Genomic DNA, 20,866 nt, shown 5'->3' with positions numbered 1-20,866 from the left:
TCCGTAGCTGTTTTCGTATTTTTCTTTAGCTTTTGTGTATGAAATCTTTTAAGTTACCATTATTTTCTTTTTGCTTTGAAAATTCACTGCAGTTTTTTTTATCTATTTCTTTTTGCTATGTGAATTCCAACGCATAAGATACATGTTGGTTCCTCTCTTTGTTGACAATTATTGGCTTCATGTTCCCCGCCACAATATGGGCATCTGATTTTTTCTCTACAGTGGTTACTTATATGACCATATCTCAGAGATTTATTGCATTGGACGACCTGTGTAATATATATTTCTACATCATAAGTAAGTTTTTTTATAATTATTTGAGAAGGAATCATTTGTCCTTTAAATGTAACAATAACTGTCGATGTAGGGATTTCTTTTTCCTCTTTTTTCTTTTCATTCTTCTAACATTTATAATTTCAAAATTATATCCTAACTTAGGTTTTATTATCTGACTTAATTTCAATTCTGATAATTCAATATCAACTTGTTTAATAACCCCTTTTTGGGTAAAGAATGTGGGTACGTATACGTCGCATAATTTTTCTTTTAATTTTTCTGATTTTATTAGTAAATTAGCGCTACTGTAAGAATTTAATTCAATTTTGATTTTATTTATACCTACATCATCCATATTTACAATATTTTTTTTAATTCCTGGGACAGCATTTAATATCAACCTTGCGGTTCCAATTCTATGAAGTTTCTCAATACTACCCATATTGAGTATTCTGTACGAAGACGTAATATGGACCAGCATCCGATGAAGAATAAATATCTATTAATCGGCCTTGTGAAAGAAAGAATATTTGTACTTACCTCTGTTTGATTATTAATTGATTTTTGTAAATTATCTGTGTCTGTCTGATCAATTAAACGTGGTCTTTTGTTAATAGTTTCCTCGTTTGTAACCATAATTCCTGTACTGTTCTGATCTGTTATCTAGTGGATCACTTGTAATACTTTTAGGCATTTTTCTTAGAAAAATGCCGATCACCAAAAGATTTTTTTTAGATACCTTAATTAAGCTTGTTCGATATACGAATTCAACTGTATCTCTTGAAAGACCATATTCAAATACCTACTGCTTAATTGTAATGTAATAGATAGAAGAACTTTTAATTATCAAGTTTAACTATGACAGTTATTTGACAATTCAAATATAGTGCATAATAAAATAAATATTAAGTACTTATTACAGAAAACTCACTGACACAATGATAATAAATGTGTTATAGATAGCAGCTATTAGACAAAGAGAAGCGAAAGAAAAAGCCATCGAAGAAACTCAAAAACTGACTGACGAGAGGAATAGGCGTAGACCTTCCAGATTTCAAGTAGTTCCTGCTCCTGACCTCCTTCACAAACACACATCTGAAAGCCAATTGGATCAACCGACGTACAATCCTGTATTCGGTTCTCAACCGAAGAAATCTATTTTAAAGAAAACCAACTCCTTTACTCTGAAAGGATTTACACCTTTTATGTCGACTAGTCCTGGTAGTACTCCATATACTACCGTCACTGGGGCTGAAAGCCGAATAAGATCTGCATTTGAGGCAATTTTCAGGTAAATTAGATTTAAAACATAAGTAATTTACTAAATAATTTTATGTAATTCATACACATTTTACTATAACATTTTTTTCCACGATTACTTAATAAAAGAAGAAATTTTGCTTACCAATAATAACGAAAATTGTTTAGTGGCATTGGATCAATCCTTAGCCCGGTACAGAAAAACAAAAAGGCTACTTATTAGATTTAAATACACTGTTCGTCTGTTCAACCTACGGAGGAAATAAGGACTCACAGCTTGGTAATACTCCTCCATAGATCCCTACCAGGTAGGCGTGTAAAAGCCTAAATAAAACATATATATATATATATATATATATATATATATATATATATATATATATATATATATATATATATATATATATATATATATATATACTGACTGCGCCATGTAATATCTAATAGTCACTTATTTCTGTGCAACAACAACACTTGACAGCAATGTAATATATTCTAACCTGTTATATATAAATGTGTGTATATATATTCTTATTTTATTATAGAAAATCGACCCAACTTCAAGATGTAGATAATGATACAAATGGAGATGTACAAACAGTTCCTCCAAGTCCAGCTGCGTCCAAAAAAGTTCAGTTGGTAAGTATTTTATTTATGTAATTGCAAGAAAATAGGTTGTAGAAATAGGTTCGAAATTTTAAATACTTTTTTATTGCTCTTATTCTTGAAATTTTATATTACAAAAAAGTTTTCTCTAAAATTCAAGTGCCAAACAACACAACAAACAACAGCTAACGCCAAGCTGCAAAAAATGTAGCGACTAGCTTGCCTGTGAATCACAATATCAACCACTGCCCCACTGCAGCTCTAGAGGCAATGCTGAACCTTCCGCCCCTGCAGTCCTGCGTAAGGAGCGAGGCAGTAACCACCACCTTTAAAGTGCGAAAGATACAAATAATGAAATCTGGAGATCTAGTTGACCACCCAAGAAATTCCATTGGATTTTAAGGACAGATGCCATGGCAGTCAAATTCGATTTCGAAACCCCCTGAAGTGGTCATAAAAAGCCACCAAATGGGTGAAGAAGTTGAACTGAAACTGGAAGAAGGTTTACTTGTATGGTATATGGATGGATCTAAGATAAATGAAAGGGCAGGAGTGTGAGTTATATTTTAGGCATAAATACATGCTATAGACATAAGTGCCCAAGAATGTCTTAATCGAGACACTTGTAGGGCAAAAGTCTTTATTTTATCAGACAGTCAAGCCGATTTAAAGGCTCTAAAGTCATCTACTTGTGAGTCAGTGTTGGTTTGGGACTGTAAACAATCCCTCAAGAGGTGGAACGCAATAAAGTACCCTTGTTGTGAGTGCCAGGTCACAAGGGAATTACAGGAAATAAGGAAGCTGACAGCCTCGCAAAAGAAGGGGCTAATACTCCATTCCAGGGCACAGAACCCTTCTGTGGACTATCAAAAAGCTCAGAGAGGAACTCCGAACCTGGAAACTCAATCAACTAAGATTACACTGGTTTAACACACCAGAACAAAGGCAAGCAAAAAGGTTCATAAAAGTGTCACCTACTGCAACAAACCGCCTTCTCGAACTGAGTAAAAAAGATATCAAAATGTTTACTGCTCTCTGAGATATCATCTCAAAAAAATGGGCAACTCAGACAGTGAGAACTGTCGTTTCTGTGACAAAGAGAAATAAACGGGAGAACATATACTATGCATTTGCGTAGCATTGTTCTGCAAACGACTAAAATTCCTAGGAGAGGTCAGTCTAGCGCCCTGTGATATAGGAAATAAGTCAATTATAAAGCTAATCAACTATATCAGAAGTATTGTTTTCATTTTGTGTTCCTTCCTAGTTATTTAGCTTATTACTTCTAAGAAGCATTGCAGTGCTTAATTTAGTTATGTCCGTATATTAAAGAATTTAATTCTTAAATATAAGTAAAGCCATGTTGTACAAAACATATAACATGATCTTTGTTTTAGCCTATCGAAAGAGTCTGTGATATGAGCCCAGAAGAACAAATCAAATGGGAAGAAGAACAAATGCAATTACCAGTAGACTTCGGTTTATGTCAAGTAGATCCAGCGCCATTCCAATTGGTAGAAAGAACTTCGCTTCTCAAGGTGCACTCATTGTTTTCTTTAGTAGGCGTTAATCACGCTTACGTGACGGCCATCGGTAAACTGGTTGGAGTTGTTGGATTAAATGAACTTAGAAAGGCCATTGAGGATGCTAACAGTGGAAATAACCCTTTATCACAAGAAGAAAGTGCGAGAAATGTTAGTAGTGAAAAAATCAGCAATGGTGGAATTAGAGAATCTTTAGAGAACGTTAAAAGTGTTGGTATAAAAGACTCTTTGGAAAACATTCGTATTGGTGGAATAAAAGACTCATTAGAAAATCTTAGAGAAAACATAAAAGATTCAAGAGTGTAAAGTATGTTGAAAGATTTTTTGTAAACTGTATGTACCTGATCATATGTCGCTGTTAAGGTTTTGTTCATTTTAAGTAATGAGGGTGTGGTGGCATTGTGAAATAACTATGTTAACAGGGACAAAGTTGAGGAAGAGATGAACCAAAACTGTATTAATAGGAGAATAAAATCAACTAAATTATTTAAAGTTTGTCAGAAAATAGAGGTTTGGAAGATTCATGTTTCTAATCAACCTTCAAGTTTTACTAAAATTGTCAACCTTCCACACTTGTATGTATAGTAGTAGAAGAATATTATATAAAAACAACAAAGAATAGGTATATAAGACATAGTTTTTGTTTTATGTATTTAACAATAAATCTTGTGAATTACTATTTTGCTTATTTTATTTTTATTTTTGCAATAAAATGCAGAAAAGTTCATAACGAAGCAAATAGGATTTCAAGGCAAGCACGGGAGAAGTTTATTAGTCAAATTGAAAACGATTTACATTGAAAACAAACTTTCGCTCATGAAATAATAAAACAAATTAACAGAACAAAACCAAGAAGGGATGCAACACTATGAGAATCTATGAGAAACAAAACTCAAACAAATGCGAAAACTAGACTTATCCGTAGACTTAGGCAAATATGTAAAATGCATATATTGCATATTCTATGCAAATATCTGGGGATTTTGCATATTTATACAAAAAATTGCACAAAATGCATAGACGTCAATTTGTTTTGAATTGCGGATTTTAAATAATATTTATTTAACCGTAGATAATGGTATGACTAATGACTCACATATTAGTTTATTTTGTAATTATTCAGTCCTAATAAGTAACATTTTAAATAATATTAAAAATTTGCTATCTATTAACAATATTAAGAATTCTTACAATACATTGCCACAATAAAAAAACATAAAATATTCTAATAATACATATTTACATTTAAAGTGATTTTTAGATAATAAATACTTTAAATTTTTACTGCATCAGCATTCATTTTTCTTACTATACTTATTATACAAAAACCAGTACAATCCATACATAAAATTAATAGGAGAATTCACATAATCAGGATTATTGGCATATTTGATAACATCCTCGACAGGCATTTCAATAACTTCTACATTCTCCCCTTCAACACCCCCTCCTTGTCCTAGTCTCATATCATCAGTAACTTCACAATAATAAAATGTTAAATTTGCTCCCGTTGTCACAGATAAGTTTCTGATGACGCCAATTTTTTCAAGTTGATCTATACTAACTTCATAACCACATTCTTCGAAAATTTCTTCTTTGGCTATTTCTTCAGAAGGAATGCTCTTGTCTTCTAACCCTGCACAGAATTCTAAGGTTATGCCTAATTCAGCTGGATATTTTTGAGTGTCTACTAACTTATTTCTGTCTTCGTCAGACACCTGCAAATAGTTTAAAATATAACATAATATTAAGCGTCTATATTCTTTGATAATATTATTCAAATGTCAAATATACACAGTTACTAGATTAAAGATAATATTATGTTCTGTACACAGTTTTGTTATAGTGTTAATTGACAAAGCCAATCACTGTTTGATGTGCAGTAGATGGTCAAATTATTAGGGACACTTCATACATTTCCATACTTTCTAGGTTTCTAGTTTAAATTGTTTTTTGACTAAAAGAATAGGTGGTCATACTTTTTTTTATTTTATATTACTTTTTGTATTAGTTACTTTTTCAAATGTGGTAACATAGCTGGGATATCATGACATCCTGATTTTAGATAATTGTAAAAATTGTTTTTTTTAATATTTTTTCTGTTGGATATAAACAACAAGTAAGTGTTATTTGTTACTGAATTAATTCTGTTCAATTTCATGGTAGGATTAAATACCTTTGCCTACAAAACTTGTTTTTATAATAATAATAACATACTCTTATAGATAAAAAAAATAACTACCAAAACCAACTATTGGCCAAAAATATTAGTTAAATCAGAAAATACATCAATTTGTGTACTATCCATAACTTGGCCACCCACAGTAGATAGTATATACCTACCCCTTGGTTGACGAGAGATAACACCAAAAACTGTGTATTTGATTAAATAATTATAAAGGAAAAATATTTGAAGATCATTGTGATAAGTTGTTTACTTTATTATTTAATGGGAGATAAAATTGTACTACTTCTCTATAATTTATTAATTATGTATATTTGTGTAATGAATTAAAACCTACCCTTTGAATATAAGCTGAAGCTCTGAACTGTTTAACAAGCACCAAAACATCCCTTGTGCTATTATATACAATAATTATTACTCCATCTCTTTCAGCAAGAACATCACAACTTTTTTCTTTTCCTTTTTGTAAATACTGTATTGTTCTAGGAAACGTATAAATCGTAGGAATATATTTTGTTAGGAACACCTCACTTATGTTTTCCATTTTAAAACATATTATCTATGAATTAAACATATGCAAATACAAATATTGCAAAAGAAACTTTTGCACACGTAGATATGTATTTTACATTGGCTTTGAACTTAATTAATGATGCAAACATCGTAAACGTAATACAATCACATTTGATATCCCACTTGTTTTGATTTGGAAACAAAAATTTCATAAAAGTAAACATAACATAACCTAACTAAAAGAAATTGTTGGTGTTCTGCGACATAACATTATAAACGTGTTTTATGCCAATTAATGCTACCAAATGAAAGAGATGGAATTATGCCACATACAATATATATTTCCATCTTCCCTCACAAAATAAAATACTTGATTTGTATATTGGTTATTTAGTTATTTCCTTAATATTATAAATCCGTTGCAAGTCATTTAACTTCACGGCACACACAATTTGGCGACACGGCAACTAACCGTGCAGGCATTCTCCTCTCAGACCTGCTCCTTAACCTTCCCCTACACCGAATAGGTAACCGTGAACCGACTTTTTTCGGTCCCAATGGTATGCCATCCATCGATCATGTCGTATGTACTTACGATTTGATCGATGTTCTAGACGATAAAGACGATAATTCGACTTTAGAGAAGGTCACTCCACCACAACGGCATTGACAGAGATCGTCACTCACCTCATTCAAAGTCTAAACGACAGCAAGCTCTCTCTAGGCATTTTTCTCGATATTTAAAAAGACTTTGACCCAGTCTGGTATGCTGGACTGGTCAAGAAACTACCTTTCCCATTCGTTAGACTTATCCATTCATATGTCACTCAAAGTAAAATCACGGTAAAAATACGAGGTCGTCTCTCAGATTCTTTTACTCGTACAGCAGGAGTTCCACAAGGTTCAGTGTTGGCACCTAGACTATACACCATAATACAACAGCGACTTTCCAAACCCACGTTACACTCACACCCCCCTTTGCTCTACGCAGACGACACCACTCTCGTAGCATTACGAGACATAAATGCACTACTTAGGTTTGCTCAAAATCGCCTTGACCTGGTCGACAGGTGGTGCGGAAGATGGAGAGTAACACATAACCCTAATAAAACTCAGATGATTCTCTTTAGACACCCCAGTTTCAGCAGATTCACTTCATACAATATACCCGGAAGAAACAACCTTAGACTCTGGGGCGACCGACTCCAACTCCATAACCAGATTGAGTACCTCGGTGTGGTGTTCACTGAAACACTAAACTGGAGATCGATCTGGCAGTAGCCTGTAACAGGGTTAGGAGCAGAGTCGGTCTACTCAATGCCCTCTATGGTAAGTTCGGGCGGACACGCACACGTACACTCATACATACATACAAAACATTTATCAGGCCGGTGATCGAATATAGATTTAATCTTTATATCTCGTTCAACCGCCACCTCACACAAAGACTGCTGGGATTGTAACGGGAAATCCTGCGTAGAGTAAACAACAAACGGCGTGACTACCCCTCCGCCCTTATTCATGAACTGTCGAACATCCAGCCCATTAATGAGAGGCTCTCCTTTCTGAGCAGGAGTTACACAATCAAAACCATCCGTGGCCAAAACTTCAGAGCCCAAAACATTTTGAAAACTACCTGCCCATCAATCGGCAATGTATTCAAAAGACGCCCTAAACCCAAACTCCCTTTCCTACCTACTAAATTACTGGCCCTTGCCAGCAACGAACTCCCTGATAAATACATTGACACCCTGGAGGCAACTCCACTATTTTATCGCCGTAATAATCAGTAAATGCTCACTTTGAGCTTGCTAGACAGGGAGGGATCGGTTTTCTGTGGTTTCCCGATCCCATTGCACAATGATACCTGTCTATTGCAGAGGATACAGTCACAGCAGCCCTCACGCGATTTACAATTTATATACTTACTTATTAATTAAATTCAGTCAATTTATAACCACACAATTTTCACTAATAAAATTCTGAAAAGGACCGTTTTAGCTCAACAACCCTTTCGCCTCTGATTATCCAGGATCCTCCTCCGCATGACACACCCCATTTAGTAATACAAAATTTAAAACTCAACACCATACGTTAACTTGACACAGATAAGAACAGATGACCAAGAAATTCACACCAGAATAATAAATATAGATATACACCGGTATATTAGGCGTCACGCCTTTATGGTAAGGATCTATGGAGGAGTATCCGCAAGCCCTTGTTTCTTACCGTACTGCTCCACCATAGATCAGACAGCAGCGTATTATAGTCTAAGTTGCAGATTATGTCATCCCTAAATAATTCCAAAGATATCTTTCCCACATTTGTTTTTATTTGTCAGCATCTTACTCTATTTCATTGTTTTCATCAGTTATTATTGACAAGTGTTTGATTTCCACAGACCTGAGACCTCTTTAATTTTCTTGGAATAATTCTCTGTCTTTACGTCGAGCCTGGAGATCTTCTACTTCCTTACATCTTTCCCGTAACCTCTTTAATTCGTTGTTCTATTTGCTTTTTTAATTGCTTGACTATGAGACTGGCCTCTTTCATCAAATCTAGTACATAGACGGTCATCTAGGGTTAACCAGAGGGATTGTTACGGAAGGAACATTGAGGGGGGTTGTGCAGGAGATGTAGCCACTACGCCGTTGGTGTATAGATGGTTGACGCGGAGTCGGTTCAAAGTATTAAAAAGCTGCCTTCATCAACTTCGTAATATTTACGCCACACAAAAAAAAGCCATTTCAAATGTCAAATTTATTCAATGACAAAGACAAATAAAAATTTTAATATCATCACAATACTTTCTACGTTTTGATAGTAAAAATAACTCTATCAAAATTTTAACGTAACAACTAATAAAACAAATGATGTGTCTATGCAACAGTTGAATTGTTAAATTACTTGATTTACGTAGTACGTATATATTTATATTTGTTAATACAACAGAAAATTTAGAAAAATTATGTAGAAATTAAAATTATAAAGATTAAAGATCATTTATTTCGTTATAGTAGTTATAAACTATTGCCTACTGATGTAATAATATAATGAAATAAAATACGTAATCGATTGTTAAAAGCCTAAAAGCAGACATAGATGAATCGCAAGAATTGCATAGACACTGTAAAAATTGTTATTTTCCTAATTTGTTATAATTTTTTTATATTACATATTTGATCACTGGTATTAATGTTTAGGGATTGGTAAAGTAGAATATTTGGATCTTAAATATGTTCTAATACTTCTTAATTTATTAAGATTATTCAGAAGCTATTCATCTGCAGAACCTCATTTTTAATTTATTTTTCTTATATATAATATCGGTTCATTAAATAAACTGAAAACTGTTTTACCTTTACATAATAATATTGTGGAAGATTGATGATGGTGGAAAGCACAGGTGCCTCACCACAACAAGACGATAGGAGTTTTGAGACAGAACCTGACGTAATCAAAAGTGAAGTTTAAACAGCAATTATGGGGCAAAAAAATCATAAAAATTGCAAATAACTCGAAAAGGGAGCATTTTTCGAAAAATTACCAGGAGAGAAAAAGTACTTTGATGAGATACGTCTAAAAAATTTTAGTCAAAGCGATTCGGGAATTGTTTTTTTGTTATAAGTTATTAGTAAATAACTATTTCCGGTCCATTTAAACAAATTAAAAAAAAAAATACATGAATATTGCGTGATACGTGAACTTGAAAAAATATATAGAATCGAATAAATAAAGGTTTGATGCTGTAGAAATGAAAAAAAAAAAAAATTAGTCGGTATGTTCCAAGCGTTTTGGAAGCGTCTCGTTCTATGTCGTCTTTTGATTTCCAGTCTCCATTTATCTCGGTCGTTCCAAAGGTTTTCTTCAACACCCCTCTCCCTTAAGTCTTTATCGATTCCTTCTCTCCAACTTAATCTCGGTCTACCTTGCTTTCTTCTTCCATGCGGTATCCGTTTAATACTTTCTTTGGTATTCTGTGTTCATCCATTCTTTAGACGTGTCCATACCATCTTAGTTTATTTATTCTGATGTCCTATGTTATATTGTGCTTAACACCCATAATTTCTCGTATTCTTTCGTTTCTAACTCTGTCTAATCTTGATTTTCCAGCCGCTCTTCTCCAGAAGTCCATTTCTGCTGCTTCTAATGCTTTTAAGTTTTTTCCTTTCAGTGGCCATGCCTCACTTCCATATGTAACAATGCTTTTTATAATGCTGTTATAGATTATGTGTTTGTTTTCTTTGGATATTGTTTTGTCCCACAGTACAGTGTATAATATAAACCTAATGGCTTGTCTTCCCTGGTTAGTTCTATGTTTAATTTCTTCGTCTAATTTGCCATCGTTGGTTATTTGCATGCCTAAATATTTGTATTTTTGACAGTGATTTATTTCTCGCCGTATTTCTTCCAAGATTAGATTTTGTTGAATTCCCACAATACACATGTATTCAGTTTTCATGATATTTACTTCTAGCCCCCATAGTTCGTATTCTTCGATAAGTTTACGGGTGATATATTCGAGGTCTTCATAGTCTTGGGGCATCACTATCTGGTCGTCTGCAAAACTCAATGTGTACAATATTGCGTCTTTTAGAGGAATTCCCATGTTTCTGCATTTTCTTTTCCACGTCTTCATTGCTTGCTCCAAGTAGATCTTAAACAAAGTAGGAGACACGCAGTATCCTTGTTCGAGTCCTTTGTTGATAGTGAAACCCTTGCATACCTCCTGAGCTTTCTTTATTTTACTAACTTTATGTTCTTGTAGAGACCTTGAACAGCCTTGTTTAAGGTTACACTAATATTTGTTTTCTCGAGAGCTTCCCAGAGTTTTTGTTGTGGCACACTATCATAAGCTTTTATGAGATGTATTGGTTGATTTCGTGCTACTTTTTTTCGATTAGCTGGGTAACAGTAAACAGATGGTCAATAGTTGATCTACCTGCTCTAATGCCGTCCTGTTCTTCGGCCTCCATATCACAGAATTCATCTTGCATTCTCTTTTTGATGAGTTTTCCATAAACTCTCGAGATGGCGCTAAGGACTGCGATTCCTCGATAATTGTCACATACATCTTTACTTCCCTTCTTATGTATTTTCGTTATATACGATGTCCTCCACTCGTCCGGTATACTCTCTCCGTTAATACATTTTTGGTAAAGGCTGACTAGCTGCTTATATAATTTGCTTGTACTGTACTTGAGTAGCTCAGGTGGGATATTGCCAGAGCCTGATGATTTTCTATTCTTTAATGCTTGGCATACTCGTGCTACTTCTTTGTCGTGACAACCTTTATACATGTCTCAAAAATACAGCTAATAACAAACTGAGTTTCGATATCGCTGCCTCCCAAACAGAAGAGATTGCTTCGTATATCTAGGCCACAAAATACATATTATAGAGATCATAAAACATGGAAACTCTATCGCAAAAGAGGTCTGATATGGGCCATCTTTGGTAACTGCAAAGAATACTGAAATCAGAGTTTGGCATGTCTTAAACGAAAATTTTAAATCAATATGTCCAGTCTGTCCTCAGAGACGGTGCAGAAACCTTTACCTTGAAAAAAGGGACACTTAATAAGATACGAACCACACAGTATGAAATAAAACGTTAAATATTCTGCCTATAACTAAGAGATGGCATTCCAAATATAGATCCCCGAGGAAAAAAGAAAGTACAAGATGCTGTGTAAACCATAATAGGTGATTAAAAGAATTATCGAGTGGAGACCCGGACAAAATGACTTTAGTAATAGACGACGTCCACAAACAAGATCGACGATTTGCGACGTATTCATATAAACTGGACAAATAATACACCAGATGAAGAGTTATGGCAGCATTCAAGGAAGGCTTACAGCATTGAACAACTCTATAGGTTGAATAAAGGTAACTAGCTTCATAGTTACCAGGGCTTATATATCAGAGTATTGCTCTCAGGTATCACGTCTGAGTCAGGCAAATATTATGTTAGTTAAACCATAAAAAAGTAGACAGAATGTGGGTTTTAGAGACAAGATTGAATATTTAGATTAAAACATATATCAAGGTGAATACTAGTAATCATCATCGCTGTTTAACATCCTGGAATGTTATTCCAATTGATGATCTGGAACTGGAAGGTGTGGACACCTTCGTTTACCTGGGCTCGCAGCTGACCAAAGACAACAATGTCAGCGAAGAAATTAAAAGAAGAATAGTGCTTGCCAATAAGTGCTATTATGGCTTGAGGAAACATATGGCCCCAAAACTACCCAGAAAAATTAAAGTTACCATATACAAAACACTAATAAGGCCAGGGTTAACATACGGGTCTGAAACGTGGTCACTTACACAGAACGACCAAGAATTGCTTAGACGTTTCGAGAAAAAAATTCTAAGAAAAATATATGGAGGAATCCAAGAACAGGGTTTGTGGCGTAGGCGCTACAACTTTGAGTTATATAGAAGTTTTGGGGAACCTAACGTTGTAAAATATATTAAATTAGCACGACTTCGATGGGTAGGACATGTAATTAGGCGAGATGAAGATGCAAAGATGAGAAAAATTTTCGACCGAAGGGGACCAGTGGGAAGACGAACCAGAGGAAGACTAAAACTTAGGTATCAAGATGGCATAAAGGATGATCTAAAATACATCGGAATTAAAGCATGGAGAAGAGTTGCCAGAGACAGGGGCGAATGGAAGATTGTTCTGAAGAAGGCTTTGGCTCATAACGAGCTGTAATGCCACTGATGATGATGTATAACATCCTAGAAGTTTTCTCACCATTCACAAATTAAATAACAGGTTACAATTTGTTATTTATCTCCAAAGATATTAAAAAAAAAAAGATGATACAAATAATAGTCTCAGAACAATATTTATCATCAATAATTCCATGTTACCAAACTATCAAACAATAAATAATTTTATAACTCTGATACATAAATCATCTGTTTTGTTACAAAGTAATATACCATTTGAATATTTAAATAATTATTACATTAGAAAGATAATGCGTTTAATAAATTTTGTAAAAAATCAAATATTTGTATAAAGTACACTTATAATCTCTTATACATTATCTTTTTGGTTTGTCTTATAACAAATGTTTGTTAATGTAATGAAAAAACTTAATTCCCTAAGCACCAAATTAGATTATTTTAGTTATACAAAAGTGACAAAAATCTAAACATGTACAAAATAAATATTTCATTATAAATATGTACAACCACTGAAGTAGACTAGACAAAATTTAGTGTAATAGTCCTAAGAGTGATAGTATAGGTATATAGTATAGGGAAACAAGCAAAAAAGACCCTATTAGGGACCGTGGCAAATCCGGATATCTAATTTTTTTTAGTTATTATAGGCATATACACAGAAAACCTATACTTTTGATGTAGATATTTCTGCGTCTTTTTTTTATTTATAACAATTAAGTGTAAATAATGCCATTTTTTCGATTTTTTTGCTTACCATTAGAAAGTTTAATATTTGAGGTAAAATTACAAAACTGTATATAATAAAACATAAAACATTCTTTAAAGTAATTACTATTTTAATTGGGAATAAGCCACAATTTAAGTTAAAAATAAGTTTATTGACGTTTCAATTTCCACTTCGGAAATCGTTTTCACAATGCAAAACATTAATAAATTAAACAAATTTTGTTTTTTGTTACTTGGTGAAAAATTCTTCTAATAATGTAATTTAATCTGTCTCATTCATATTGACAATTCAGAGATATATTATACATTTTAAAGTAGACGACTTTAAAATGATATTGCCAATATTGCTGAGTTGCGTTCCTGGGACGACTTTATTCTTAGATAGTTCATTCGATTACATGAATTCAATTTTAACTTGAGAAAATCCATCAGAAAAATCATAGCATGTGATTCGTCTTTAAAAAGACAACCACATGCCATGATGACAGTAGGAAAGCAATTGTAATACAGTTTTTTTTTGTTACTTTGAGTGTAGGGTCAAGTCGCGGCAAAGTCAAGTCAAGGCCAAAGATTCGTTCTTGCTGGGTAAGCAATAATTGCAAAACGTCTATTTAGACTAATATTTTTACATCCAATTTGAACATCAGAACCACCAGTTTATCTCACATTTCATCTCAATTACTTAACATTGAAAAGACCCTGAATCTTCTGATCATCTTCAATAATGCTTTAGCTCCAGTATTATCCTCTCCAGAACATATTTAAAGCATTTTTAACTTCTTTATAACATAAAATTATAAATAGAATTTTTTTGTTCTGAAAAAACTTCCCCAGACGCTTATATAGCCCATATTATAGTTCGTAAACAAATCAACTCCATAATTTAAACAATAGATTAAAAAATAGTTTTAAACAAATTCATTATTTTTCACACCTGAACATGTATCACTCTTAGGAATTCATGGTAAATATATAAGATTTTACAGTACAGCAAATACGTTTTGCCTTATTAGTTATTTTTAACATATTTGTGTAATACATATATCTATAATATTGTTTATTTTGCCCCCTTTTTACTCAGAGGACCATCATTTTAAATTACTAAAGGTAAAAAATCAAAGAAAAGATCTACCAAAAAGTGTGAAGATACAAAACCATAAGTTTGATGAGCCATATGTTGAAGATCTGTCTATCAATTATACATCCAATATATCTAATCCTCGAACAGTAGCTGGATGCAGTTTGGATGTAGCTATGAAATTGGGACAAGGAAAGCATTATTCAGTATCCAAGTGTTAATTAAAAGAGCTAAGAACGTAAATGATGATAAATTTGTCTGCTTTCTACATTTCGAAAAAACTTTCCACATAATATAAAGTAAGCCACAGTAAACTCAATATTCTCAGAAAAACAGTTATGCAAGATAATGATCTGAGGATCATAGGAAATTTATATTCACAACAAAAAGGCATCGTTAAACTTATACAATAATTATTCCGAAACCTTTAATATTCAGAAGTTAGACAAGGTTGTGTTTTGTCACCCTTCTTGTTCAATATTTACTCTGAATGCCTATTTAGAGAGGCGATGGCAAATACTGAAGACGGACTTTTGGTAAATGGGAAATTTATGAATAATTTCCGATACGGTGACGATACTGTTCTTCTGATAGTGCAGAAGGCCTTCAAAAACTAATTAACCAAATCGAAATGAGTCTTATTAACGATAAAACTTGAAATAAATATAAAAAAGAGAATATATGTATTTTGGTGAGATACAGCAGGACCTCACATCGGAAGATAGAAAAACTATCAGACATTGCGACACATATAACTACCTGGGTATGATTATCACAAAAGAAGGGACATAATAGAATGTAGACGATATGATAGAAGAAAGAAATAACCAGGGAAGAAAAGCAATGTTCCTTCGAAATAAGATACTTTAAAACCAATCAATAACAAATAGTAACAAATGTAGAATATATAAAACAATTATTAAAAGTATCACCTACAGCAGTGAAGTATGGCATATAAAGGAACGATACAAGAGAAAACTCGAGGCAACGGAAATGGATTCCTGGAGACGTTCGGCAGGGAAATCGAGATTGGAGAGAGTTACTAACAGTAAAATAAGAGAAATCATGAAAGTAAACCATACAATAGTAGAAGATATTTGTATCCAACAAGTAATAAATACTAACATGGTAACTTCATGGTAGAAGGAAAAGAGGAAGACCTCGTCTCAGTTGGAGAGAAGGCATAAATAGGGAAATGAGACACAGAGAAATGGAGGAAAACCTATGGACGGACTGAGAAAAATGGCGATTGGGTATCGGAAGACGTAGGAAAATGTTTATATTATACTAGAAAAAGTCTTCAAATATCTGGTGTGCAACTTAAATGAGGATTGGGATCGCTAACAAGTCCATCGGGTCTTTCATTGCAGTGTATTCCCCGAAGCCTGGTACCTATACCAGTATGCCACTTATGTTCCGCTAGTATGTAGAGTTCTTCTTGATTTTTCCAGAATAGTGTAGAGTCTTCCTTAAGGTTTCTAAGAGCCCCTCAGCTACTTGACTATCTTTGCTTATATTGATCGACTTCGGTTCGACAGCCCTCACGATCTGCTTCACGGCAAACCCTTACTGAAAGTAGCATTGTTCATTTATCAAGATATTTTATTCGTCCAGTAATTTTCATCACTCTTTTAATAAAATAATGTTTAAACTGTGTATTATAAATGGAAAAAAGTCTCAATTAAGATATTTTGATTGGATACCTAGCTGTACTGTAAAATCTGACAAATAATTTTGTAAAATTTCGTCTTACATAAGAATATAAAAGCAGTCTGGGGGGGGACAGAAACACTACAAACACCCTGTTTTAATTAAACTTAAGTGTTATAACTATCTTCATGATTATCGTAGGCCTTCTAATTTAAGAACCTAAAAACGTTGCACATTTCGGTTATATAATGACTAGAAGAAATAGATGGTCAGTGCTATTCTATGAACGTAAAATTTAAATGAGTTTTATGCCATGTATTAAAATATGAATTTAGAACAGTTTAATAGAATTCGGTGTAGACAAAAAAAGTGATAAATTACGTTTTTCTTAGTTTTTAATTTTATCTGATATTAGATAGCACAATCTAAAAAAGAGTTATGTCTTTTTACTTTGTATACAAACAGAAAAATAAGCATATTGTTGATTTTCTTCAGAGAATATAATAATTCGTTCTCTTTCTATGTCCTTATTTTTAAAGATCTGTTCGAAGATTTACCTAGGACAAGGGTCAGCAACCTGCCTCTCGCGAACCACACGCGGCTCTTTGGATGTGAAGCTGCGGCTTTTTAGTTTCATACGCAAATATTATTTATTTTATCAAAAAAAAAATTTAAAAATCGTACTGAATCGATTAACGAGAATTAATCACCGATTCTATCTGTCGGCCACTTGTACTTGCTTTTTCTTCGCAAATAATTGCGATGACTTTTCAAAGGTAAGGTGTTGAAACGTTATGCTTTGTGCTTAAATGAAATAAATACATTCCTATGTAAATGAAAAAGGCATTAATCACCCTGAATTAGAGAACGACAAATGGTTGCAAAAATTTTACTTTATGGTGGAAACACACATCACAGCAAAGATAAATGAGCTGAATTTAAAACTGCAAGGAAAGGGAAGCCCAGCCTTTATTTTGGTTTAATTACTATTTAACTGGGAATAAGCCACAATTAAAGGTTAAAATACGTTTATTGACGTTTCAATTTCCACTTCGGAAATCGTTCTCAAAATACAAACATTAGTAAATTAAACAAATTTTGTTTTTGTTACTTAGTGAAAAATTCTTCTAATAATTTAATTTTATCTGACTCATCTATATTGACAATTCAGACATACAGTATACATTTTAAAGTAGACGACTTTAAAATGATATTGCCAATATTGTTGAGTTGCGTTCCTGGGACGACTTTACTTATAAGATAGTTCATTCGATTACATGAAATCAACTTTAACTTGAGAATATCCGTCAGAAAAGATCATAACATGTAATTCGTCTTTAAAAAGACAAATACATGCCATGATGACAGTAAAATTCTCCTGTTAGTGATTCCATAGTAAATTATGAGGGAAAAACCAGGAAAAAAAACCTCATAATACTATCCCGACATGGTAAGTATTTGATCTTGCATTTAGTTTACCTTCAATAAATACCAAAAAACAAATGTTTTTTTGCTCATAATTTACTATGGAATCACTAACAGGAGAATTTTACTGTCATCATGGCATGTATTTGTCTTTTTAAAGACGAATTACATGTTATGATCTTTTCTGACGGATATTCTCAAGTTAAAGTTGATTTCATGTAATCGAATGAACTATCTTATAAGTAAAGTCGTCCCAGGAACGCAACTCAACAATATTGGCAATATCATTTTAAAGTCGTCTACTTTAAAATGTATACTGTATGTCTGAATTGTCAATATAGATGAGTCAGATAAAATTAAATTATTAGAAGAATTTTTCACTAAGTAACAAAAACAAAATTTGTTTAATTTACTAATGTTTGTATTTTGAGAACGATTTCCGAAGTGGAAATTGAAACGTCAATAAACGTATTTTAACCTTTAATTGTGGCTTATTCCCAGTTAAATAGTAATTAATTTAAAATGCCACAAGAAAATAGCTTCAGAACAATATTTATTTTGGTTTGTTTTGAAGAAAAATTAATTATTTTTGCAGAAAATATCCAGTACAGTAAATTACCTCATTTTCAGCAATATCGCTATAAAACCAGTGTAACTGTTGACACGAATTACTTCAGTACAGTTATATAAAAAATTAAAGATGAATTTGCTGACAGATTTGAGCAATTCAAAACCAAAAAACCACTAGCATTCATAGTAAATCTTCTCAACATAAATAGTAAAGAAATCCACATTGAGCTATTGGGAATTGATACTGGATCTCTAGAAATGCAATTGATCGATTTAAAAAGTGAAGCTTTGTGGAGTGGAAAATTTACAAAGTTGAAAATCAAGTTGGAAGAGTTGGATGTGAAGAAATCTATGTACGTAACGCAAAAAAATTGGCGAATTGAGTGGCTCTTTAAAAACTTTGAAATTTTGTAAATTGTTATTTTTGACACTTCCATCAAAAGGTTGCCGACCCCTGATTTAGGACTATTATAGCTATTCTGTGTTCTGTCATCTATTAATATATCTATTTCGTTCTTCTTTTTATTCTTGTAGCCACTTTTGTGTACGAAAAAGACAGAGCACGAAATCAAGTCCATTTGCCACAGAAAGTTGTCTCGAGAACGTTTATTATAATCAGCATACGGCATAATATTTCTGATCTGATTAGTCCTTGTTTTGTTCGTCAATGATTTTCCTGTTATATTAGTTTCAGGCCTAGTTAGTGCGATATACATTATGAAAAATTCGACTACAAGTTTGTATATACATGTTTTTGTTTGTTTATGCTGTACATTAGCAGGTGTTTGTTTCTCCATATTGTGTCGTTGACCCTCCCTTTGCTTTGCCTGCTTTTGTCACTTGTCTCCTTACTTTTTCATCAATACTGATCACTTGATAACTTGATTCCAAAGTGCTTCAATGTTACTACTTATTCTATGACTTTTTAGTTTCCAATTTTGTTTTTACCTTACTGGATTTTTTTATACATCTAGACTTTTTGTTTTTCTATTTTCCATGTGGCGATATTTCCATCTTAAATTCTCTAACCTTAATATTAAACTGATATAACATTCTTTATAGAATATACTATATTTATTGCCTTCTTTCTTATTTCGTTATCAGATTTTTTATTTTTTCTTGTTTTATTACCTCGTTCAATATTAATATTAAATATTAGTGGACATACTCACACTTAATGAGTCAAAATCAAAGAAAACGTAACAAGGAATGTGGTTATAACTTTGAGATCTAGAAGAAATATAAGTAAATAGCAGAGGGAAGAGAACTACTTTCATGAAAACTATCTTCCTAGATAAATCCTACTATTAGTGCATGTGGGAAATATAAGTAGGGGCAGGTCAAATTTGAGGTAGAAGAATGGCGTAGACAAGAACGCGAGAGAAACTGACGCTGTAAGGACAAGTTTATAACTGGCGGAACAAACTAGGGAATGTCGATGCTCAACTATGACTTAACTTCGCCGTGCCGGTCTGAGAGCGAGTCTGAGCTCGCCATTAGACTAAATAGGACAGACGGGGTGGAGAAAACGGGGTACACCATGCTCATTCAGTAAATCACCAGAACACTGCACCACAACTGACCCATCATACCATGCTAATTGCTCTGCAACTACTACGGTCACCAATTCCGAGGTAGAACACCATCGTGGCCATAGAATGCAGCAGCATGGTACAAATATTCCATGATAAAAAGTGATCCACAGAGAACTAGCGAACTGTGTGCAATTATAGCCTTGGCACGACATACACGTACTGCAGTGCATGACAGCATGTGGTAATAAACTGGACACTAGACAAACAGAGATAATCCTTCTCTGTTTATTTGAGAGAAATGAAAGCTTCTTCTGAGTTACCAAACAAAAATGTACAGGGAATGAGCAGAGATGCGGCCTAGATCGCGAACTCTGTCTCTCTCTCTCCCAGATGACCTCAATGACCCCAATCAGGTTCCTATGGTGGCTCCATGTCGTCTACCGATATGGTTGAAGCATGGACGTTGAAAGGTAGTCCTACCGTAGAGTGTTACGTATACCATGTCCGTATTACAAATAAAGAAGTCTTGCGAAGAATGAACCAAGAACAGGAAATAATGTGAACAGTGAAAAAGAGAAAACTTTGGTCATATAATGAGGAGAACCAAAGGGACAGAAAAAGGGCAAGAGCAGAATTGGAAAAAGGAGAATTTTTGGCTTAAAATTCAATTCAATTATTCTCAATTATTCAGGACAGCTGCGACTAAAGATAGAATAGCCATAGTAATTTCCAAGCTACTACAGGAGAAGGAACTTCTAGAAGAAGTCTAAGTCCCGAGAACTTAT

The 20,866-nt window shown here is 33.3% G+C and overlaps 2 protein-coding genes across 4 annotated transcripts in view; one reads left to right on the top strand and one right to left on the bottom strand.

Moving 5' to 3' along the window:
• The window catches only part of LOC140437554 (chloride channel protein 2-like), a 56,907-nt gene extending 52,542 nt beyond the window's left edge, over positions 1-4,365 (top strand). For all 3 annotated transcript variants that reach the window (XM_072527142.1, XM_072527143.1, XM_072527144.1), the window contains 3 exons: positions 1,236-1,567; positions 2,082-2,175; positions 3,540-4,365. In XM_072527142.1, the coding sequence (XP_072383243.1) occupies positions 1,236-1,567; positions 2,082-2,175; positions 3,540-3,992 (879 nt within the window). In that variant the 3' untranslated portion in view covers positions 3,993-4,365. The remainder of the gene's footprint in view (positions 1-1,235; positions 1,568-2,081; positions 2,176-3,539) is intronic.
• Positions 4,366-4,762: 397 nt separating this feature from the next.
• LOC140437555 (uridine diphosphate glucose pyrophosphatase NUDT14-like) lies at positions 4,763-6,677 on the bottom strand. The gene is made up of 2 exons (XM_072527146.1): positions 6,209-6,677; positions 4,763-5,404 (listed from the first exon to the last, which is right to left on the bottom strand). Exons 1-2 carry the CDS (start codon positions 6,413-6,415, stop codon positions 4,976-4,978), a joined length of 636 nt encoding a protein of 211 aa, XP_072383247.1. The 5' UTR covers positions 6,416-6,677; the 3' UTR covers positions 4,763-4,975.
• Between the last annotated feature and the right edge of the window lie 14,189 nt (positions 6,678-20,866).

The sequence above is a fragment of the Diabrotica undecimpunctata genome, chromosome 3 (assembly GCF_040954645.1).
Source record: "Diabrotica undecimpunctata isolate CICGRU chromosome 3, icDiaUnde3, whole genome shotgun sequence".
Lineage (NCBI taxonomy): Eukaryota > Metazoa > Arthropoda > Insecta > Coleoptera > Chrysomelidae > Diabrotica > Diabrotica undecimpunctata.
This window is presented reverse-complemented; position numbering and strand designations above follow the sequence as displayed.